The sequence below is a fragment of the Notolabrus celidotus genome, chromosome 4 (genome assembly GCF_009762535.1).
Source record: "Notolabrus celidotus isolate fNotCel1 chromosome 4, fNotCel1.pri, whole genome shotgun sequence".
Classification (NCBI taxonomy): Eukaryota; Metazoa; Chordata; class Actinopteri; order Labriformes; family Labridae; genus Notolabrus; species Notolabrus celidotus.
This window is the reverse complement of record NC_048275.1, coordinates 6,906,157-6,931,556: the sequence shown is the minus strand read 5'-3', so window position 1 is coordinate 6,931,556 and position 25,400 is coordinate 6,906,157. Positions and strand designations below refer to the sequence as shown.

The window sequence follows — 25,400 nt, the reverse complement described above, 5'->3', positions numbered from 1 at the left end:
GATAGTGATGTCCGTGGTGAAGCCGTCTATCATGCAGCCGTAGAGTCGATCTATTAGCTTGTCATTTATTCATGAACTCTCTTCACGATCTGAATGAAGTCTAAACCGCTGTCTAATCTCTGATGATGCATTGTCATTGTTTTAATGGAAAGGACAACAGGGGCTGCAGCATAGTTGTCTCTTTTTAACATGATCATTCCTCAAGTAGCTAAACTATACGGGGGATTTCTTCAGAGCTTTTTACAAAACAGACCAATTAGAGGTCTAGAGATCAGCAGATAAATGGTAGATTACTAAAACACTACGGGGAATAACTGCAAATGAAACAATTAGTTTCATCAATAATTCATAAGAGGTGTGAATCCCATCAGAGAGGAGAGAGAGCTGTGGATGATATTCCCAGGTTTATCTCATCAAGATATTTTCACCATAATGCAGATTTCACTAATCACTATCCTGACAAGAGCATGCTGAAGTTATTCACCTGGAATTTCAACTGAATGTTCATTTAGGTTGAATTTTCAAAATAAAAGAAGTGAAAAAAATGCAGAATAGAGCTTTTGCTTGTAGGGAATATGTCAAGCTTTCATTTGTAACACAAATCCACTCCCATACACTGACTGTCTTTGTGTTGTTGTTATTCAGAGTCATACGAGTGTTCTCTGATATTAAAGAGGGGAAGAGCTTATAAAGAGAGCAGGGAATGCTACAATCTTCTGGGAAGCAAACTGCAATGATACATACCCCAAGGATTTCCACTGCCCTCTCAAAGACCTTCACAATGCCCTCAATTCCCCTGAAGTCTTCCTCACGCTTATGTGCTCTCTGATTTTAACCATGAAGCAGCTCGACGCCTCGACTCTTCAAAAAATATGCTCTTGAGTGTATACGCTATCTGTGGTATTTTTGGAGCTACTGTATGAGCCCGATACACTGCTGCAGAACGACTGAAACCCAGCTTCCCATGTTATCATTTTGCTCCTCTGAACTTCTCTAACAACAACGAAATGAAAAACAGGAACCTTGCTGTCACTCTGATGATTCTCTCAGGTTGATCTCATCCACGAGCCAAAATAAGACCGCGCTGATAACTGGAAACTCATTGATACTGCAGCTATGGATCAAGTGGGGTCATGTAATCTAGCAGTGTCTTTCATCAGCTCGTTTTCTCTCTCTAAGGATGTGTGGGCAGAGCGCAGGTGATTTGAATCTGAGGAGCAGAGAGAGAAAGCCAAGGCAGGAAATGAGAGGGGAGGGCAGATGAATAACAGAGGCGGCTGAATTTACGGCATCGAGAGTGGAAAACATTTCTACAGATGAGCAGCAGAGAAAAGGGTGCACTAATAAAGCAGGGTGCTTTAAAATATAAACCTCGTGCCTCATTGTGAGCTGCTCGGGAAGCTGTCTCAGTACATAATTTATAACATGTGAATGAAAATAGAAAGAGGGCCACTGATTGGAAAGCAGCAACTCCTCGGCTGTGTCACATGGCCTGGAAAATAAAGTGGATTCAGGACGGATGTGTTCACAGAAAAAAAGGAAGCAAGGTGTGTTGGTGTAGATTACTTCTGCAGAGCTATATTTACTTCTAATGTAAGGACTTGACCTTTAATGGATATAATGTTATTATACTTGTAGTGGTTAGTTATTGTGACTGGAGCGAAAGAGGCTGAAAAGGAGTTGTGTAGCTAAACTAAGACAGTCGTGTAAAGCACCGTACGGACCTGAGTGATAGCCTGATTATAGACGGACAAATTGTCTGTGTGAAATCATTTCTAATTGGAAATTTAGGAGAAATAACCAACTAAACACTCAGAGTTAATGTCCAATTTGGAAGGAATAACTCATAAAACTCACTTTATTGTATGTTTGGTACATTAATATCAATATCAGCCTATCTTTGAATGCCATACCTGGGTATTTACCAAGCGGCAACCTCCAGTCTCAAAATATGAAGCCCATGCAGAAGTTTTATGAACTGCAGTTCATCAAGAATCCGCTTGAGGCTGGCTGCAGAAACACCGGAAACCACATACACACCCATTCAAAAAAGACGATCTTTACAGCAGAAATTAACATGTTTACAGCCTGGTTCAAAAAACGCCTTCAGTCTACGTAGCTAATTTCTCTATCGGCACACACTGTACGGGGGGGGATTTTTTTTCTAACCTGATGGTTCAGAAGATATTAAGATTACGAGTTTTTGCCCAAATAAGAACATGACTGACTTGGGGCGGCAGTAGCTCAGTTCCATAGGGACTTGGTTTGGGAACCGAAGGGTCGCCGGTTCGAGTCCCAGTATGGACGAAGTTTGGCAAGTGGACTGGTGGCTGGAGAGGTGCTGGTTCGCCTGCCTGGGCACTGCCAAGATGCATTTGAGCAATGCACTGAACCCCCAACTGCTTGGGGTGCGCTGGTTGATCCCTAAGTGCATGTCCACTGCATGTGTGTGCATGATTATATACAAAAAAAATAAAAAACTGTGCGTGTAGCTTGACCGAAAAATAACACAAGTGAAAAATTGGATTTCCCCCCTGGGGATTAATAAAGTATGTTTCTTTCTTCTTTCTTTCTTGATTGACAGGCGGGAACACATAGCTGTTGGCTAGGAGGCTCAAACTCCGCCTCTTTACCTCACACTATGTTTGGTTGAGTTCAGCATTACCAATATGACTCCCGCTGATGACTGGCTCCAGAACAGCACTCAGGAACAGATGGGTGACGTCACGGATACTACGTCCATTATTTATACAGTCTATGAGAGAAACCAAAACAGTCAGGGGAAGCACCGTACGGACCTGAGTGATCGCCTGATTATGAGACGGACAAATTGTCTGTCTAAAATCCTTGTAATTGGAAATTTAAGAGAAATAACCATCCAAACACTCAGAGTTAATGTCCAATTTGGAAGAAAATAACTCTTAAAACTCACTTTATTGTATGTTTGGTATGTTAAAATCAATATCAGCTACCTTTTGATTTCCATATTTGAGTCTTTACCAAGATTTCCACATTTGGGTCTTTACCAAGCAGCAACCTCTGGTCTCCAAATATGAAGCCCATGCAGAAGTGTTAAAAACTCCAACTCACACCGGAAACCACATACACACCGATTCAAAAAAGACAATCTTTGCAGCAGAAATAAACATGTTTACAGCCTGGTTCAAAAAACGCTTTCGGTCTACATAGCTAATCTCTCTATCAGCACACACTGTAGGGGGGTGAATTATTTTCTAACGCAACGGTTCAGAAGATATTAAGATTACGAGTTTTGTCCAAATAAGGACATGACTGACTTGATCGACAGGCTGTTGGCTAGGAGGCTCAAACTCCGCCTCTTTACCTCACACTATGTTTGGTTGAGTTCAGCATTTCCAATATGGCTCCTGCCGTCGATTGGCTTCAAAACAGTGCTCAGTAACAGATGGGAGACGTCAAGGACACTACGTCAATTAATAATACAGTCTTTGAGCTACACCAAAATAGTCAGGGGAAGCACCGCATGGACCTGAGTGATAGCCTGATTATAAATCAGACATATTGTCTGTCTAAAATCCCTTCTAATTGGACATTTAGGAGAAATAACTAACCAAACACTCAACGTTAATGGCCAATTTGGAAGTAATAACTCGTAAAACTCGCTTTATTGTATGTTTGGTACATTAAAATCAATATCTGTCTACCTTTGATTTCCATATTTGGGTATTTCAAGAAGAGAAAAGTTGCTTTGTCACAGAAATCCAAGTATATTTCAATTACTCTGTGCACTTATGGTTAAAGAGCAAGTATGAGAAAGGGAAACTCGCTCAATTAAAATAATGGTACCAAAGAAATATATATTTGTGTCAAAATTTGCTCAAAAGGAAAATGGCTCAATTAAAATAATGGTTGTCTGTCAAAATGTGCACAAAAGTCCTTTTCCTCTCAATGTGAACACTGAAATGATTGAAAGCTGTATTTTAGCCCTTATAATAAAAAAACACTTTCAATCCAAAATAATATAAATAGCATTTTTTCCTACTTTAAAAAGGGGCATGAGTGATTTGTTAAACAGACATAAGAATAGAAGTGAACGAGATGCTGCTTCAGTGTAACAGGAATGTTTGGCTCTATGCTGGTTATTCTGATGTTATGCAAAGTTCACTTCACATGTGCCTCCTCTGAAAGGAGAGAGAATCTTCACACCTATTTACAGGAGGAAGCACAGGGAGAAAAGGGAAATATTTTATACATATCAAAAGGGAATAAAGAATGGCTCTGTCCCTGGGGACATGTTGGTCTTGAGCATAATGACTCTCCGTGCAGACCTCCTGAGACAAATTGCCACTGACCCCCATGGATTTTCCAGGGCACACTCGATTGGAAATGGACTATTCAATTTCCCACAGGGAGCCGTGCCATTTCCTCGCCATGCATCATTGAAAAGGCATCCACTTTTAGGTCGGTTGCTCACACAAAGTATTCAACAAATGTTGCTTCAATGCTGCAAGAATCTCAAGCAATTGTTGTGTCATTTACTAAACGTAATAAGGGAAGTACGTCAGTGAGATTAACTAAGGATGCATGTTCTGTTTTTGATGCATATTTAAATCAATGGAGAGAAAAGATGTCAATGTAAGTGACAAATGCATTTCACAGTGTGTTTTCTGTCAGATCTTTGTAAAGATTTCAAGTAAGTTATGGTCAAATATGCAAGATAATATGGGTGCATAGAGTTTTGTTGTCATTTGTAGTGTTCCTCCCCTGAGGTAAAAATACATAAAATAGATTAAACTGGTATCAGAAAGTTTGATAACACTCAGAAAGGAGCTGCAATAAAATCAACAAATACTGAAGTTGGTAGGAGCATGGAGCTGCTGCAGCCATGCTCACCACCATCCTGGAAACTAGGGATGGGCATTTTCAAACAAAAATACTATTTGATCATCATTGGCATCTATGAGGCGATTATTCAAATGTCCCACACACTCTCACACACACACACACAGCCACACAGAGAGACCTGTCCCGTTAACAGCCTGTTTGTGTGGCCGCCGCATTAATCAGCAGCAGGACGAGGTGCTGCACTGACAACGGCTGTATTCAAAACAGCCTGCTACATACCACCTACTAGTGTAGTAGGCAGTAGGTACTGCCAACTACATACTGCGTTTGAATTTAGTCTGCAGTATGACTGCTCTGTTCGATCTGTGTTGCAGTATGCTGGGCCAGACGTCATTGAATTTCCGGTTTCAGAAAGCGGCGTGTTTATAGTGGTTTATATGGAATTTGATCATTTTCACAGCACCTAAAAACTGAGTCCCGTCCCCCCATCAAAAAAAGAAGAGAAAAGAAAAAGTGGAACGAGCGCTGTGCATTGTTGCAAACAGTAAGTGAGGCAGACTGGTCTGATGCATACCGTGAAATTTTCCCAAATCAGTAGACATCCGGGTAGTTTTGGCACACTGTAGATTTTGCTCTTGTTCACTTACTACATACTGAATTTTGGCAAAGCCAGTACGTACTGCTAGTATAGTAGGCAGTTTCAGAAACAGCCAGCGTCTGTCTCGACCTCTGTGTCAGTGTTTCTGTGACCTCGCCTCTTAACTGGAGCATGTAAGAGGGAGCACATAACGCCCATTTTAGCCTCCCTCCACTGGTTGCCTGTGCATTTTAGAGTCCATTTTAAGATTATTTTATTTGTTTTTAAATCTTTAAATGGTCTCGCCCCGCCCTACGTCTCTGAGCTGATCCATCTCTACGCCCCTGCTCGGTGCCTCAGGTCAGCTGATCAGCTGCTCCTGGAGGTACAGAGGTCCAAGCGGAAGCTCAGGGGGGGATAGGGCTTTTTCTGTCGCTGCTCCCAAACTGTGGAACGATCTTCCTTTAGCCGTCAGACAAGCCCCCTCACTGTCCACTTTTAAAACTTGTCTTAAAACCCATTTTTATTCCCTGGCCTTCGACTCAGCATGAGACCCTGCTCTTGTTTTAGTGCCATTTTATTTAATTTTTTAATTTTTTATTGTTTAGCTTTATTTTATCTTATTGTTCTTATTGATTTTATGATTTTATTGTTTGTTTTTATCCATTATGTTTCTGTACAGCACTTTGTGTCCAGCTGCTGTTGTTCTTAAAGTGCTTTATAAATAAAGTTGAGTTGAGTTGAGTTGAGTTGAGTTGAGTTGAGTTGAGTTGAGTGCGTGTTTACAGCCCTGCTCAGTCTTTGGAAATACGTGTAGTAGTGTAAGATTCAGAAATGGAGAAAATCCCTGTGACTGTTCCTAATGTTTTCTTCTTCTTTTGCTATTTCTGCAGTTAGCATTCTTCTTCTTCTGTTACTTAATGTGATTAACAACCAGCATTAAGATGCTCTGTAGCCACCATCTGGCAAGAAAACTGTATTACAGCCATGCACCGGTAAAAAAGTTGAAAAATGTACTTTTAAAATTAGAAAATATTCGCAGTAACTATTTGATATACTAACAAGTATTCAAATATTCCAAAATCGTGTCCCACCCCACTGGAAACATGACTTTTGCATCCAATTTTACTGTCAAATCAACATTTAGAACCATTTTTGTGCTCATGAATGATATTTTTCTTTAATATTCTCGTTCACATATCAGCTAAAAGCTCAGGCTGTAGGTACGATTTTAAATAAATCCCACTGTTTATATAAAGCTGGTAAAAGTGAGTAAAAAAGCCCTTTCATCTGTGTGTTGTGTGATATGTGTATCACTGTACTCAGCTGTAATGGCTTTTATCTCTCCCCATTTTTAATCGTCAACATGAAGATCCATACTGAAAAGAACTGGGCAACAGTCATGTGAAGGACAAATGAATATGTATTCCAGTGTGACTGATTCCATATGAATTAGTCACACTGCATCTCTTTTCTCCAACACGCCTTGAAAGCAACACTTTGCAGACTTCCAGCATAATGGGGGAAGATGAATGAACCATTAAAGATGGGGGGGAAATAACAGTCTCTCTTTTTGAGCTAGCTAAGCCACCAGCCTGCTCTCATAAATCACTTACACAAAGCAGGAGCACAGTACCATGCTGGCTCTATAAGCATGTATTGTGGTATTTTTCATCTCTCTTTTTAACGCACATACTGTAAGAATTCACAACCTAAAGAGGACACGATGACTACACCGGGCAGCGTTCCACCACAGAGGGCTGTAAAACGTCCACAATCAATGGTCTTAAAGCTGAACTATAACTAAACAAACCAACATGCAAAGGATGCATTTCACAGTCTGCAGCTGAAGTATAGGTATCTCCCTTTTTTTTATCTATTTTCTGCTAAGATTCATCCACTCTGTTCTGCAGGCCAAGAAATAGAGTTTTTCATCACTGCAGTCTCTCACTGGCATCGACCAGCAGTATTGATCTGGAGCAGATCTCCTTCCACTCTACCTGGGGAGCCAGATGAGCCTTGTTCATATTGATCCAGCCTTTTTATTCCACGTTCTCCTTCGCCCTTTCTTTAGGTTTGGAAAAAAATATATATGCTTGTCATTGATAATAAATATTCTCTGGGAAAAGGCATTGATGCTATTAATCCAGAGTCGACGTTTGGATTTTGTTATCATTGATACTCTACGTGAGAAGACAGGAGTGATGTTGAAACCTGCCTCCGACGTCTGCCTGTTATGACAGTTCAGAGATGTGAAGGTGCGCTCCCTCTTTTTATCTGATTGAGGATGCTGGCGATGAAGCTGAGACTGGCACAAAGAGGCAAAACATGTCTATCAGAAAGCCAGGGAAGCAGGTCTGATGCATGAAAATAAATGTTTGCTTGTAACAAATACACCCAATTTTCTTCAAAATGAAAAGAGTCTCATTTGACTCCAGGCAACAGTCTGTGTGTCTCTTTTCCCTTCATTACTGTATTTTCTTCTGTGTGTATTCTAATCACATGCCTCTGTTTTATAATCCCACTTTATCACGCCGCTTCTCTCCCCTCTCTCTTTCTCTGCCCGATTCCTTGTGCTCATTCTTTAAATGCCTCTCTCTGTCTACTTTAAGTCCTTCACTCGCTCTGTGTTTCTTCCTGCCTCCCCCTTAGGAGCAGAATCTGTGGTAATGTACTAATCTGCAGAGCTTTAGTGCAGTCTTGCCAATCTGCCATGTCAAGATACACAAATCTCACTCCAGGCAATTACAGGCCTTTTTTCTCTGCACTGCAAAGGAGTCTGTTTCCCCATCTCTGTTGCAGCGAAAAGTGCCTCTGCGACCCATCAAGTACAATTACCTTGTTTGTAACAAACACTGATGGCCCTGGGGTGGTGTATGGAACAGGTAAGCCAGGCTGTGCTGGGATGAAAGAGGTGAATTAGTATGTAATAAATAAACTATCGGGCTGGATGAAATCGTAATTTAATGATCTTTGCTTGGAAAAGCTGCGCGAGAAAACAAGGAGACCGATCCCCCAGGCCCCTTCGTCCACAAAGTGTTTCAAGCTAGCGGAAAAAGGCAGGTCCTTCTGAGAACGCTGAAGTGTGAGTGCTTGAAAGCGTTTAGTCGCTGCTGTGTTTTTTTTATTTTTCCCTCTGAGGCGCTTTGGTTACACAACAATAAAATAGTCACATTAGAGCACTTGTTTTGGCATTTGCTCTGGATACTTATAACAGAGGCAGGTAGCTAATAGTTTTCAAGTTCAGGCAGATCACACTAAACCTGCATTCTTTTAATAACCAGCAGGTGGTGACTGTAGTTACAGCTAGCATGCTTTTGAGCAAGGTGCTATCTCAGTGGCCTGTCAACATTAGTAAGGGCCTGTGTCCTTAACAATGTTGTTTGAACTGACCGTGCCCACAACCTCAATTTCAGTGCAACTCTGACCTCTAGGTTATTTCAGTTGTCTGGGCCAAATGCACTCCCTTTGCAGTGACTGTTAAGACCGGTTTAAAGTGCTCTGGCAATTTAGAGACTGGCTGTTTTTGGAATCGCCTGCTACATACTAGCTACGAATGTAGCATGCAGTACGTACTTCATTCTACATACTGCATTTGAAGGTAGTATGTAGTAGGACTGTTCTGTTGGATCTGTTATATAATGATATAATAATAAACTTTATTTATATAGCAAGGTTACAAAGTGCTCCACAACAAAAAAAAGCAGAGAATTACAAAGCATAAAAAACGGTGCAAACTGTGGGGGAGAAAAGGATAGAAGCAAAACAAGACATCTGAATGCAGAGCAAATTCAAGAATTAGGGGTGGAGAGATGCCTTCTGATATAAAAATGTTTTTTAGTGAGGATTTAAAAGCAGTTAAGGTTGTGGACCGTATAATTGTCAGTGGCAGGGAGTTCCACAAACTTGGAGCTTTTGATTGAAATGACCCGGTCACCTTTTGTTTTAAGGCGGGACTTTTTGACCTTCATTGTGATGTTATTGCAGATTTGTTATGGAGAAGGGTGGTGGAGTAAGAATGGCCAAAGATTATTATTTCTGATTTGTCAGGGTTAAGCTTTAAAAAAGTTATTGGACATCCAGCTTGTGATGTCTGTGAGGCAATTGAGTAAGTCATCAAGGCTGTCCAGATTATTGTGTTCTGTAGGATGCTTGGGTCAGGCGTTGCTGGATTTCCAGTTTCGGAAAGCAAAGGTTAACAACGGACACGCTGACAGCAAAACTACTTCTTTAGCATCAACTTATGATTTAGTCGAGAAGTGGTTTATATGGAATTTAATTATTTTCAAAGTGAGTGCCACGTCAAACAGTAAGAAACAAGAAAAAGCGGAACGAGCGCTGTGCATTGTGGGAAACAGTACCTGAGGGAGACTGGTCTGATGCATGCTGAGAAATTTTCCCGAATCAGTACGACATCTGGGTAGTTCTGGCATACTGCAGATTTTGCTCTTGTTCACAGACTACATACTGAATGTTGTAGTATGTAAAATCAATTGCTAGAAATCATGTAGCGTTAGCAGCAGCTCCGGACGGTTAATGTCTCTTCTATACTTATCTATGCCATTTTTTGGTAACATAGCTGATATCAGAAGTCCCGCCTCTTATACATTTTGATTGGTTGGTGATCAAGAAGTGACACTGACGAGCACGTCGGGGTTCCAAAAGTTGAACCATTTTCAGCAGAGAGCCCTGTGAGAGCAGGAATAAAAAATCCAGCTGCTGCAGAGTGTGTTTTTATGCTGAGAACAATGAGCGCTGAAAATGCTGGACTGCATTTGGTTTGAATATAAAATAGGCGCTGACATTGCAAAAAAAAAAACAGCCTGAACTGACCAATCCTTTAAATGTAGGAACTCCTATAGTTCCATAAATTAAAAAGGTACTGGCCAAAGCACACAACCTGAGGCTGATAAGGCGTCACACGCACCAATGGGTGTTGTCATTATGGCTAATGCTATCTCTGTTATTCAGACTATGGGTTAAGCCAAAGTGAGTCTCCCCAAATACTCACACTTTTCTTTCTTCATGTTTCATAATCATGTTCAATATGATGGTTGAACTCTCTGTGGTACGTTTTGCCATCTTTTTACTCTAACTTCTTCCATTTTGAAAACCTATCATGCCATGCCCAGTGCAGTAAGACACTCAGACACATACAGAATCTTGGAAAACTCAAATGGCCAAACAAGAAGTTGAAGAAGAAGAAAAGTTCCAAGACCTCTAAAAAACCCAAACTCTCTGTTGGCCGGTGAAGCTCCTCTAACTTTGCTGTAGTCTTAACTCGCCTTTTCATCTCCAGCAGCTCAGGGTTCCTTTTCATCTTCCTGTTTTAAGTGAAAAGTTGATTACATCAAGGCCAGCTTGGCCAGCAGTTTGGTCTACATGTTAAGTCTGACTTCTCTCATATTCCTTTTATCATGTGGGAGTTTAGGAACTTTTTGGTGACAAAAAACACTTGAAGAAAACACTCTAAATAAGAAAATAGACAAAATGCATGCAATGTGTGTTTTGGAGGTATGGAAGAAAACTTAAAAAATAACAAGGACTGTAGTTTCCTGGACAGTTCTTCTCTTCTGGAGCTATTCTTGCACCAAAGCTCAGTCATCTGTTCTTTCTTTTCATCTTGAACTTTCTCTTTACCTGGTGAAAGTCATCAGTTTTCATCCCCTCTTCTCTTTAGGTGTTAATGTCCACATACATTTAAAGTCTTTAGGCTCATTATAATCTGTATTCCCTGTTCAATGAGGTTTCAAAAACTGACTGATTAAATTGGGATACAGACATTACCATTGAACCGGACCGCTGCACCACTAAGAGAAGACTCATTGTGCGTCACCTGACTGAAGCTATCGTCTCATCACATCTATTAAAAATAATTATGATCACACTTGTTCATCATACTTCCCCCTCACCCTTGCATTAATCACATTCCTCACACTATTGTTATTTGGAAGCATGAGTAATAATATGTGTGAAATCAGTTTGACAGAAAACGTTGGCTTTCTCATCTGAAGCGTTTACAAATGGACATTTTGTTGTTGCTGTAAGGGTCTGCAAAATCTTTATAAGTTGAGCAACAATTACACATCTCTGCTGTTCTGCCCTGAGGGGCTTGCTGCCTGCGGCTAATGAGGGGGTTAGTGGGGATAGACTTTAAGACTCAGTGTTAGATAACTATTTTATTTTTAAAGTCAGAGTTTGAGGATATTTGAGGTAAGAGGCTGTTTTCTTTACAGTGCAACCGGTGTTGTGTTAGGGGACAGGCTTTGGAATTTAGGTCAGTGAAAAGCAATACTTGTGTAAGCTTTCAAGTTGTACACTTTGTGAGAACTTATGCGCAAAGTCATGGGAACAATGGATGAGACTGAGGTGAGAAGATGTTGAAGTACTGTACAGGAGTCTAGCTCTCGACAGCTAGGATATTAGCCTCAATCCAGCACACGTGCACACGTAATGATTCTCATCCTGCGACCAGATTGAGGCTAAAAATTATAATAATAAAAACTGGGATTTATAAATCACCTTTCAAGAAACCCAAGGTCACTTCACAGGGTCAGGTAGGGGGTCTGGGGGTAGGTGGGGACAACACTAGCTAATGGGGAAAGACCTTGAGGAAAAGGTGCGTTTTGACTGCTCTGTCTCCAAAAGTCTGCAGCTTAGTCCGGTGGATGGAGAGGACACCCAGGTCTAAAGACCAGAGGTTCCGGGATGGAGTGTGTTGGAGGAGGAGGTCAGCCAGGTATTGGGGGCGGAGGGCATGCAGGGATTTGTTAGTGAGGGGGAGGAGTTTATAGGAGATGCTGTACTTAACAGGGAGCCAGTGGAGGTGCATGAGAGTGGGGGTGATGTGCTGCCAGGGCTAATACTCCAAATGATCAAGCTAAGGCCACCAATGTTTTAGTGTACTAGCTACTTACAGTCAAAAGCTTAGGTGGTAGTTGTAGTAACATGGTGAAAGTCACCAGTTAGCAGGGCGACTCGTCAAACCATAACACCGCCGCCTGTCTATTGTTGGCTAGCTAATGTGATGTAAAAATAGACGCCAACAAAAGCATTAGCTCTTCTGAAATGTTCTCCTTTCCCATCACATCTGTGATTTAGAAACTTTAACACTAATTAGGAAGTGATTGAATGCTAATGTTAGCTGTGTTCTGATGTCATTTTCATGCCTAACTTTTAGTCCTGTATGCACTTTAATCAGGAAGCAAACAGGTACTTGTGACCATGGAGAGAATACACTTGACCAAGCGTCAATCCTAGAAGTCGATGTAAAGAAATACACTACATGGACAAAAGTATTCGGACGCCTGACGATTACACCAACAGGGACTGTAATGACATTGTTTTCAAATGCTTTAATATGGAGTTGGTCTCCTTTTGCAGCTATAACAGCGTCCACTCCTCTTGTAAGGCTTTCCACACCTGTTGGATTGTTTCTGTGGGACTTTGTGCCCATTCATTCTGTCGAGCATTTATGAGGCAAGGCCAAACTCACAACCTCTGTTCCAGTTCATCCCAAAGGTGCTTGATCGGGTTGAGGTCAGGGCTCTGTGCGGGACAGTCAAGTTCTTCCACATCACACCATGTCTTTATAGTCCTTGCTTTGTGCACTGAGGCACAGTCACGTTGGAACAGAAATAAAGGGCTTTCCCCAAACTGTTGCTACAAAGTTGGAAGCATAGCATTGTTAAAATGTCTTGATATGCTGAAGCATAAAGGTTGCACTTCACTGGAGATAAGGGGTCTGATTGAAACACCTGAATTCAATAATTAACAGGTGTATGTTTAGCAGACCACAGAGGTAACTTTGACTTGTAGCTATTTAATCTTTCTGAAGTCAAAGGTTTTCTCCTCACAGTTAAAGTTAAAACTGTCAATTCCATCTTAGGAATAAGAGGTGTTTCCTTATACTCTTCAAACAGTATTTAAAAGAGCTGTTAACGTATGGTCTTCGTCATTGGCTTGCCTTCTTTGACCCAAGATACTGTCATGAATAAGCCATCAGATCAAATTCCAGTCCCTGCCTCTTAGTGTTGTTATTGAACATCAGAAGAAAGCTTCTCCCACCATCAGGCTGTCAAACACGTTTTAAAAACTTAAAACAAGCCCCAATCTCTTTCTGGTGTTTCACTATCTGTTGTCTGTGAGGCTGCTTATTAATTGGGTAGCTCAGAAGTGATCACATTTCATCAGATAATCAAGGTTTATGCCACTTCTGACCTGAAACACAGCAGTCAGGCATGCTAAATATATTTGAGCTCTCCAACACCACAGGAAGAAGCCACTGTGGGAATACGGTCTACTGGTTGTTGTTTGATAACGGTGTACAGCCCTGTGGAGCAGTGTCTAATTTTTGTGTTATTATGTAGCCAGGGGGAAACTTGGACAGGTGACAAAACCTGACAAGCTACTTGAGATGTGAGAACGAGACAATTTCTACAATCTGATCTTTGGCTTCCCTTGTCTGCTTGAAGAGATGCAAATTTCCGCCAGATGAGAGTTGGTAGTGGGCATGGTTCCAGGGGTGCTCTACGGTCAACTTCTCCTGTCTCTTTTCTTTTCTGCACAGACTGTCAAGCAAAAGCCCAGTTCAACACAAGTGGACAATACTACACAGGCTATAAAAAGAAACACCACAAGGCGAGTCAGTAATGCAAATATCAGTTTGTAAAAATTAGACTTCTCTTGATTTGACCATCCTTCAAGAGAGGTATGAATCAAGACATATCACGCTTTTTTCATCAATATATATTGGTCTAAGAGGTCCCTTAAACATGTCTTTAAAGTTTATGCTCAAAAAAACACTTTAAAAATCAGATTTTGGCATGCCTGAAGAACCCTCTTCTTCAGTCCTGTTCAGAACGGTCTGTTTTCCCTCTGACCACGCCCCCTCAGGAAGTGGATGTGGCCCCGGCTCTCCAGCACGTTGATCTAATGTTTACATGTTAGCTGAATATACACGGCTGCTCACAGAATTTGATCCATAATCTAATCCTGACGGAGAGGCGCCTGCAGCAGGACCTTTCTGAACCATTGGTCGCAGATTTAGTGTTTCTTGTTGTTTTATTTATCAGTATGTCGACGTGTGTCTTGGTACACAGCTACAAACATGTAGCTATGTGGCTATGCTAACTAGCACTAGCACTTTTCCATGAAAAATAAAAATCATCCACTAGATCTTCAAATCTGCAGACGTGGGGAGTAAAACCGACCTCTGCCAGAAAGGCAGCAGGTCCTTTCTGAAGGATTGGTCACAGATTTAGTGTTTCTTGTTGTTTTATTTGTCAGTATGTCGACGTGTGTCTTGGTACACAGCTACTAACATGTAGCTATGTGGCTGTGCTAACTAGCGCTAGCACTTTTCCATGAAATCATCCACTAGATCTTCAAATCTGCAGACGTGGGGAGTAAAAGCGACCTTTGAGTTCATTAAGACGGCCCACAACTAGCATGCCTCCCTCCTTAGCTCCTTGTTAGCACACATGTGTGCAGGGAATGAAAAACAGAGGAGGGGTTGAGTTGTATTTTATACAGTCTATGGGCTGAACAAGCTCCGAGCTCTGACTCTGTGACAGAGCGGATATTGTTGTGACGTAACAAAAACACGGAAGTCTGAAACGGCTCGTTTCAGCACACATTTACAGAAAGGTGGAGAAATCAGAACAGGGGCAGAATGGATTCTTTTCATTTTCAGGGGGTTTGTAGACAGGGACACATATTTCAGGTAGAGAACCATTAAAAAGTCAATTTTGCATAATATGTCACCTTTAAGGAAATGTTGGTCTTTCTTAAAATACAATCTAACCACATATCTCCCAATCAGGTTACCACTCATTTCAAAGAAACAACTACAGCCACAGCCAATGCCTGTTTCTCGGGTTAAAGCTGAGAAATTGTAATCCTGGGGGAGTCAATGGAGCTGAAAGGATTTCTCTGACAGTCTTCCAGGTTTCATGTGAAGCTACAAAGCAACATCTGTTGTTGAATCAACGCACACCACATGGTATCGTGTTAACTGTCAGATAAAGAAAGCAGACAAGGCTTGACAAGTTGCACTCTGACGTGCCGCTCTACATTATCTGAACGAACTTGTTGCGTTTTAGTTGCAAAGGTTCTCTCGTGTTTCACATGGGATAGTCTTTGGTTTCAACTGTCATCCCAAAAAATATGAGATGCCTTTTTGGTTTGATCTTCTCCGCTGTACACTGAAATCTAATCAGGGCCTCTGAACACTGTAACAAACTCACATCTATGAGCATCAAGAGGGAACAAAGACAGAAACAAGGACTCTAATACAGACTTAAGGGAGCAGTGTGCCCACTTTACAATGTCCCTCCCTCACAGTGATGTTTTTACCTCACTGATATCACTCACACACACTGTCACCCATACACCCCTTTAAGCTAAAAGTGACAGCATGAATATCTGTTACATAACACTTTGACAAATGGAGCCATTGCTTGTCATAATAGTTGTTATTCCCAAATGACAGATACCTGCATAGAGTCATATGTGTAAAAGCATGTTGCCTCACTCTGACAACCGGAAAATTTCAGCTGTCATCTTACAAAGCCGATAATGTACGGAAAAGAGAGAGGGAGTTAATGCAGCCCTCTCTCTCTACAAAATACCACATGGAACCTACTACGACTGCTCTGCTCTGATGCATTTACTACACCTGCTTCTTTCACACTCTGCTCTTGCAGGCTGTACGTAGTTGGGTCACATAACCCAGGTGAGGTCACACATGAAAGCGAAGCCGTATGAGAAAATGACTTGTACTGCAGCTGGCCTCTGTGCTGCCTGAAGCTAATGGAGCCTGTAAAGCAATCCATGAAGCTATGGACATTCATCACTAAACAAGGATTGAGAATAGGATTGTAAAATGACATCCAAGTTACTATAATGTTAGACTTTAGTGCAAATTATAGCTGCTGCTCTGGAGAAGAACTGACTTTAAGTTACCATGGAAAGGCTAGTTATTAAATGTAGCATTTTCAGCTGCAGGAAACTAGTGAGGGACTTGTCCACTTTATTGATCCTTAAGTAAGTAAGTAAGTAAGTAAGTAAGTAAGTAAGTAAGTAAGTAAGTAAGTAAGTAAGTAAGTAAGTAAGTAAGTAAGTAAGTAAGTAAGTAAGTAAGTAAGTAAGTAAGTAAGTAAGTAAGTAAGTAAGTAAGTAAGTAAGTAAGTAAGTAAGTAGGTAGGTAGGTAGGTAGGTAGGTAGGTAGGTAGGTAGGTAGGTAGGTAGGTAGGTAGGTAGGTAGGTAGGTAGGTAGGTAGGTAGGTAGGTAGGTAGGTGAGTGGGTGGGTGGGTAGGTAGGTAGGTAGGTAGGTGAGTGGGTGGGTGGGTGGGTAGGTAGGTAGGTAGGTAGGTAGGTAGGTAGGTAGGTAAGCAATTTTATTTAGTATAGCACCTTTCATAGAATAAAATCACAAAGTGCTTCACAGGAAAAATATTCAATTTAAAATGAAATCATAAAACATTCAAAGAAACAGACAATAGCTTAATTGAAACATTAGTCTGTAAAAGGTGAGTCGAAGGCCTGTTTAAATAAATGTGTCTTTAAGAGTTTTTAAAAAGTGACAACAGAGACAGCTGAACGAATATTCACAGGAAGAACGTTCCACAATGTTGGTGCCACCACTTCAAAAGCACGGTCACCTTTTGTTCTTAGATGAGCTCGAGGGACAACCAGCAAGCTCTGATCAAAAGACCTGAGTGACCTACTGGTTAAGGTTGCAAATGTGGCTGGATGTGAGGACACTGAAAAAGAGAACACACTGTGGCAATTTATAAGAGCTGGCTAGCTTATAATTCCTGTAGTTCATAGGGGGAGGGGCTTAAACACACACTAGCTAACTTCAGGGGTATGAGCTTGGAAAGTAAACCTATTTTCTTATGGTTTAATTACTATTTATTGGTCTCAAGTCTACTGAAATATCAAATCATGATAAAAATGCAAACTTTGTAAGATTTCTTAAGAGGAAAAACTAACTTTTAAAGTGCTTATCTGTTGAACCAAACTCTTATCTTTTGTAATACTGCCTGCCTGTAATTACCACTTTTTATTTAACTTGTAGCATTTGTATACATCGTAAATTTGTATTCTCTCTATTTATCTATTTTTATTTTTACTTATTTAAATGTATTCTTGATTGTAGTTATGTCTGGGTTGCTGCAACAACCGAATTCCCCCTGGGATCAATACAGTAATATCTTATCTTATCTTATCTTATCTTATCTTATCTTATCTTATCTTATCTTATCTTATCTTATCTTATCTTATCTTATCTTATCTTATCTTATCTTATCTTATCTTATCTTATCTTAGCTTAGCTTAGCTTAGCTTAGCTTAGCTCATCTTATCGATCATTCAGTCCGGAAATATAACAGCTGATCAGCTTTTGCAACAAAACTTTGAGCAGATTTGCCGCTCAATTTGAAATATTTGATGCAGAATGGTTTGTTAGCTGCACTTGCATGCAGATATCTGCCTATAGAGATAAAGATTAATTACTAGATTACTACCGATGGGAGCCAGGATGTCATTACAACTGTGTGCTGTCTGCCTGCTTTAGCTCTCCATACTGACCGTTTCTCCTGCTAATTCCAAAGTCTGCTGAAATGTGTTTGATTAATTCTACTCTGACTACAAACATATTACAAACAGAAGTTAGACAACTTCTCATATTGAAAATCCAGACCCTCAGGTCCAGATACTAAGTTTTAATGTGGATCTGTAGAGATTAATGGTAGGTACTTCTGCAATCCTTAAAAAAAGTTCTGGATAATAAAGTCACTGAGGCAGCGCTGTAGTAAAAGCCTGTGAGAGGTTACAAATGACATTCTGACCATCTCAAAATAAACAAAACACCTATAATGCAGCCTGTTAGTGTTTCTATATGCTTTCAAGAGTGTGAGCTAAAGCATCCGGTGTTAGAGCTTTCAGAAACAATGAACCATTATGACCTCTTGCTGTTAAACAGATGGTGAAACTGCATAATATGGGACACTAAAGTGTCTTCCTGAGCTTGTGTTGAAGTAAACGGGCAGTACTTCAAAACCCCACATGCTGCATGTTAAGTGAGGCTTTTCAACATCTTTCAGTGACCTAAACACTCATACAGCACTCACTCACTGAGCTGCACCGCATCCCAGCTTAAGCACAACACAATTCCATTAGGAATGCAAACATATGCACATATCCTTACAAGATGCTTTTTCTCCAGGGTTAAGTCAACATGTCCCGGATTAGACGGGATACTAACATTAGAATCTATAGCTCCAGCACTTGCTTGGTTTTTATATGATGTTTATTTCATCATGTGCATAAATCTGTATCTGATTTAATTAGTCTCACTGTTTCACTTTTAATTAGTGCAGAGAATACAGTGATTGTGCCATTGTTTGCGTCTAAAGTGGCTCGGTTTTTATTCATTTAACACAAAAAAAAGATACATAGAATGATCACACTAACACTCATTCACCCACACGCATCACCATATATGTTAGATGTGTGATTTTTCCCCTATTCAAACCCACAGTCCACAGTGGATTTGTATGTGTGAGAACATGACTAACATTAACACTCTTTTGACTCCTACAATGGCTGTGAAATTATCATATTTAGTATTCAGTATCCAATCACAGCATAAAAATCTTGCAGCAAAACTGGAGGGTACAGCGACAAGAGCTCAAGCTGAAACAGGGGAACCTTTGTAATATAATAACTGATTACTGAGTCTGAGACTTCACTATATGCAAGCATTTATCAGTCTTATACGAGTGTGGTGCACTTGTAAAATACCGTTGTGTATCATTGTTATTTAAAATAACAAGAAGGGGAGTAGTGCCTTGTAAAAAATCTATTAAATTCATCATGAAAAATGGAGGCCATCGAGTCCAAGCTACCAGCAAAGGATTCCTTTTGCTCACAACATTGAAATCCCCTGGAATCTGCACGGTGTAATGAAAAGCGACAATTTCCATCTTTGGAAAGTGAAAGCAATTACATTAGAAAGTACACTAATTTAGAAATAGCCCTGTTGTACCTGTAAGCCTGCCTGCACAGCCTGCACTGCCTCTTAAGCTGCACATGGCAGTTTATTGTGATGACAGCAATTAAATACCCTGTGATTTGTGTGCCAGCGGTATTATGACTTATCCTACTGTCTGCCCTGCTCTCTGGAGCTGGATGCAAGCAAGGTTTTAGGAATCCAATGTCGGCACACCAGCTGAAAGCATCGGAGAGAAAAAAAAACTAGTCCATCCTCCAGGGAGCGGCCATGAAACAGAGGATAAACCATAAAAAGTGGTTAACATGACACAGGAGGACCTCAGGGGGAGCCGGCATAATACACAATAGCCTCACAAGCTTAAAGCAGACAATGAATACAGGCGCTGTCCTCACTCCTAGGTTTAATACTCAAAGGGGATATGTGTTTGTGACCACACAGTACATAACTGGTGACAAGGTTTTTACACTGAAACACAAGGGACAGCTAACCATGGCCCAAATTAGAAACAGCACGCTCAGGTTTGTGCTTCATCAGCATTCTCTCAATCTCTCCCTGTGGCTTTCCTTCTGCCACTTCTACTGTAAGATGAGTGTTTGGTGGAGTGTAGTGAGAACCTGTGGGTTTCAGTATAGTGGCTATAGAGTGTACGCTGAAAACAGCAGTGAGCGTTGTGTATCACGAGGATAAAAAGGTGGAACAAGTCTTGAGTCGGGTGCATTGTGCAAAAAGCAGGATACATAATTCCCTTTTCATGTATGTATGTTGTGTTTGTGTGTCGTGAAAAGCCAATGTGTGCTCATCCATTCACAAAACCATAAGAACAGCTGGATTGGGAAAATGAAACTTACCTTTGCTGGTGAAAATCGACATTTGATAATCAGCAGATGTTAAATCCATGTGTATGTGACTGTGTGTGTATGTGTGTGTACGTGTGAGTGATATCCACATATACACTGCCAGTCAAAAGTTTGGAAACACCTTCTCATTCAAGGGTTTGTATTTATTTTAATTATTTGAACCACTGTAGATTAATACCAAAGACATCAAAACTATGAAAGAACATATATGGAATTATTTAAATTTTTAAAAAGTGTTAAACAAAGCAGAATATGTTTTAGATTTTAGATTCTGTAAAGTAGCCCCCTTATTTCCTTCATGTCAGCTTTGCACACTCTTGGTATTCTCTCAGTCTGCTTCATGAAGTGGTCTCCTGGAATGGTTTCTAATTAACATGAGCCTTGTCAAGAGTTCATTTGTAGAATGACTCGCCTTCTTAATGTGTTTGAGACCATCAGTTGTGTTGTTCAGAGGTAGGGTTAGCACACAATAAATGGATAGCCCTATTTGACTACTGTTGTAATCCAGATTATGGCAAAACCAGATTATGTCATAGTTTTGATGTCTTCAGTGTTAATCTACAATGTTAAATATATAAAAACCAATGAATGAAAAGGTGTGTCTGAACTTTTGACTGCTAGTGTACTTGTAGATCACTTCAGCTTGCATTCTAGCTGCAGAATCTATGCAACCCGTTCTCATAGGATGTCAAAAACTGACACTTTGTCATGACTCTTTGTGTCTCAGACTGACACTATAGGTAGGATCTATTTGTTGCATATTAAAGTGTAAGTTTGGTCTTCGTCTATCATCTGTAAAAAACAACAGTCTGGTTAAGTTTGGTGCAAAACAACCTCTGCTTTAAGCAGACTTACTTTATACTGGTCGAGAGCAGCAGTTTCTCTGAGTGTCCATGTTGATATGAAATGGGTTTATGTTGCATTCAAGTACTTCAGAGTCTTGTGGGTACCATGTGTGTTGACATGTGATGTTGAGGGTTTTGATAAAGTGTACGTTTTCGCCCTTAAGAGAAGAACGGGCTGACATTACAGTAGCTAGAAACGTCCTCACACAGCATTATTCTTCTACCACAGAGCGACTGAAGACTTACCTGTTCAGGTGATGCTTCACAAGTTTATGACAAGAGATGGTATTTAACATTACAAGCATTTATTTTAACTTAAAGATAAAGGGTTTGGAAACCGTATATATATATATGAATGCAAACGTATCATAGTAAATGTCAAAGCAGAACAACAGCAAGCAAAATCAAGAGAAAACTCATTTCAGAATGTGTGTGGAACACTTGAATGTCAGTGTGTTGATCACTAAGCCTTAAACATTGAAGTCATACAGTGTTATTACATCTCACCTCTCCAATTACTAAGCCTTGCACACTGACATTCACGTCTCCCACACTTCAGTAAGCTCAGGATGACTTGCTAAATATGGCTCTATGTCAGTAACCAACTTGAAAGAATCAAAGTTTTACCTGGAATGCTCAGTAGGGACCTTAGAAGCCAAGGTTCCCCTCTCTGCCCTGAGGAGGAGAGTCAAATAGCAAAGATCAGAAGTCCACTTACCCCACAGGGAGAGGAGGTGAAGATCACAGCCAGGATGGGAGGCCCACAACACCATGATCAAACCTCACGAAAACCCCCCCAAACCCCCTGATCTTAACATAAATATAGTTACTCCTGAGTAGTGGTGTTGAACTGGGACTAAGACAGCAGCTGTTGCGCGTATGTGCCCATGTGAGTCTCGTTAATGAGTCCCATGCAACAAGCAGAAAAGAAACAGGTGACATAACTCAAGCGTGTGGATGCAAAGTGGAAGCAGCACCTACCTTGGAAAGCTTTCATTAATTTTAAGAAAGCAGTTTTTTGAAAAATAAGCCAATGACCTGAATTTGCTTTGCGTAGTTTTAAGCATTCGATGCCACAAACATTGCTGTGATCGTTTCTATGATTTCCCAGAATTGAAAGGTCAGTACCTTTATTTTTACCTATGAGATTTGATGAAATGTTCCATGAAGAAAGCAGATTCCAGACAAAGAGGGAGAACAAAAGGAGAGGAGACACTCGTAAGTGTCAAGTCAGAGAAGGACAGACAGACGACAGGAGAAAGAGGCTTGATGGCTACCTATATGTGCAATTTTACGGAGGGGAATGTGGAGCGGCAACAGAGAGAAGTTAGAAGGACAGTGCTTTACATCCCTGTTATGCTGCGTGAGGAAAAATATGCAGGAGCCACATCGATGGAAAGTTTGCGACTACATGGACAGACGGTCTGTGCAGAAAGCAGCGACATGCATTACAAGGACAGATGTAGGATTAGCTCTAAAATCCAGTCCACCACCATGCATTATATCCTAATAATTTTAATGCTAATGTGCCTTCACTTGAACCACATCATCATAAAACATCAGAATGAAGATGTGAATAATTAAAAAGAGAGAAAAGATGAGGAGAAATGACACCCGGCAGAGTGGGGAGAAGAAAGCCAAATGAGCTTGAAAAAGAGGTCATATGAAAAAAATATGAAATAAAAATGACGCTGGGAGAATGAAACCAAGTAGGTCATTCCAAAATAAGCGAAATGACAGCTCATATCTGAAGCTTCAAGCCTGAGCACCGCAAGAGAGTTCGAGGTTCACACATTGGTGAGCACAATGGGAGAAGGAGGGGACAATGGAGGAACGACGTCAATAAGGAAAGGAGCTCATACCTTGGTCGCCCATCATCAGGTGTGCCAGACCTTAAAGGAAAACAAGAGCACAGTCAGCAGAGAACAAGGGATCATGGGAAGCTGTGTGACACTGACATGCAGGCATCTCTTTCGGAGCAGATGTCCGTGTTACCTGAGGAGTGTTGGGATAGGGGAGAGTGGGACGGAGAGGAGGAGGGAGGAGGGTGCATAGACAGGGTTAGCATGATGAGCATGTAGCCAACCCGGAGCAGGTTGCGATGCATCATCAGCCACTTACGAGTCATCATTCAGAAATATCAATTCAGGTCCACTGTTTTTTTTTTTTTCTCTCTCTCTAAAAGATGACAAGTACACAGACTCTCATCCCACCTACCAATGACAGAGCAATCCTGCACACAAATATAGCCCAGCACAGATTTAACTCGACCTTCCACTGTCGTACACATGAGTCATAAAAAATGCAAACCGTCTAGTCACTCCAGCGTTCTTCTGATCGACTCAGTTAATCAATTTTAACTGTGAAATGTGCATCGAGGAACACTCCTGACTTCCTCCATCCTTACTCAATAGTTTCTCTTGCATTCAAGTGCATTCTCTCTTAACTGCAACACTATCAACACTTGAAAGTGCTGAACTATATTCACTATCACTGACCTGCACTCTATTGTAGCTATCTGCCTGGAAAATGCAGCTCTATGTTAGTCTGCTGCTTTTTTCTTGAGTGATATCAGACTCAAATTAACAATAACTCAATCTATCCTGAATGTCCAACCCCAGATCCATAAGGGTTGGGATGCCGTGCAAAATGTTGATTAAAAACAGAATTTGATGGTTTGCAAATCATTTAAAGCGTGTATTTAATTGAAAATGGTGCAAATGCATCATATCAAATGCTGAAACTGAAAACTGTTTGTGTTTTAAGAAAAACATATGCTCATTGTGAATTGGATGCCAGCAACACGTTTCCAAACAGTTTGGACAGGGGTGTGTTGCATCACCTCTTAATGTTTGGGGTCCAAGGAGACCAGTTTCTGGAGTTTTAAAGTGAAATGTTGTCCCAATTATTCCAAGTACTATCCAGCATTTATGCAAGTTGATATTTAGTGTATGCACATTCACCATTAATGTATTAAAACTAACTTAAAGCTCCTGTGAGGAATTTTTGATTGGTTATAAACAACAGTGATGCCTTTCTAGGATTTGCAAAATGACCATCAACGACAAGAGTGACACTCCCATGTCGGCCATCTTTTTGTGACGTCACACTCAGAGTGGGAAGCTCAAATATTCTTATTGTGTCTTACAGCAGGTCTTAGGTCGTTTAAACATTGAAAATATAATCCAACATTTTGCATGTGTAAAAATGTATTTTTTTCCATTGTATCTGTGGTTTCCAAACATGATTGTGAACTAGGAAGTGTCTGACTTACCATTGGCTGTGTTCCTATGTTAGCTAACGGGCTGTCAGATATGTGTTTGAACTTGAAATATGGCCTGATATCTCTCCAGATATTCACTCTCCATTGTCTTTTTAGCTGCTTATAATAATAATAATAATAATAATAATAATAATGATAATAATGCATTTTATTTATAGGCGCCTTTCTTGACACTCAAGGTCACCTTACAACATTAAAACAAACAGAGTTTAAACAAAAAACAGTTAATAAAATACAATAAATTGAGAGAAGTGAAATGGGTCAGATAATCAAGGTTTATATGACTCAAGACCTGGAACAGCAGTGTATTTGAGCTTCCTACCCTGAGTGTGTCATACATTTAACAGTTAAAAAAAACAGCAAGATAAGATCCTTCACCAGAAAATACAACTTACACATGTTCAGACCAGAATCAGCAAAGAAAGGCCATATACTGCACCAAAACCAACACAATCTCAAAGTTCCTCACAGGAGCTTTAAAATGATCCATTAGTCTGTTCACCTCAGACTTAAGTAGGAGTGATGAAGCCTCCTCAGACATTGTGTGTTCACTTGACAGAAACCCTTTCTGTTACCCATCTCAGTAAAATATTTTACTCCCTTTGAAAACATGAGAAACCTTTCTAATGCTCTAAATAACACATCATAACCTGAACAAGTACACTTACCAACCCAGTACCATCCATACCAGCACTAGTGTACATCATGTGCATACATTTATCAGACGTGCTATAGCCATGACAATGTATATCAGTGAATCATTTGAAGTAAATTGAATCTAACAAACGAATACCCACCTTCAGCATTGTTGTCTTCTGGAAGCACGGACAGGCAGAGAGAAAGAGAGGAAAACATTCATTAAGAAGCATGCAGACTAGTACTGGCCATTGCATGTCGTAACCATGCCAGGCATTAAACATCATGCAAGTGACCTATAGTAACCCCTGCAGAGGAAAACGCTGATTTATGCATAGGACTTTTTTATTGTACTTT

General features: G+C 40.5%; 1 protein-coding gene and 1 long non-coding RNA gene across 2 annotated transcripts in view; one reads left to right on the top strand and one right to left on the bottom strand.

Annotated features, from left to right (window-relative positions):
- LOC117811938 overlaps positions 1-25,400 on the top strand; it is a 103,544-nt gene that overhangs the window by 27,664 nt on the left and 50,480 nt on the right. The window lies entirely within an intron of this gene.
- The window catches only part of LOC117811937 (neurexin-1a-like), a 404,484-nt gene that overhangs the window by 346,743 nt on the left and 32,341 nt on the right, over positions 1-25,400 (bottom strand). Inside the window, exons 2-4 of the mRNA XM_034682434.1 lie at positions 25,205-25,222; positions 22,987-23,016; positions 21,752-21,799 (exon numbers count right to left, since the gene is read on the bottom strand). Of these exons, the coding sequence (XP_034538325.1) occupies positions 21,752-21,799; positions 22,987-23,016; positions 25,205-25,222 (96 nt within the window). The remainder of the gene's footprint in view (positions 1-21,751; positions 21,800-22,986; positions 23,017-25,204; positions 25,223-25,400) is intronic.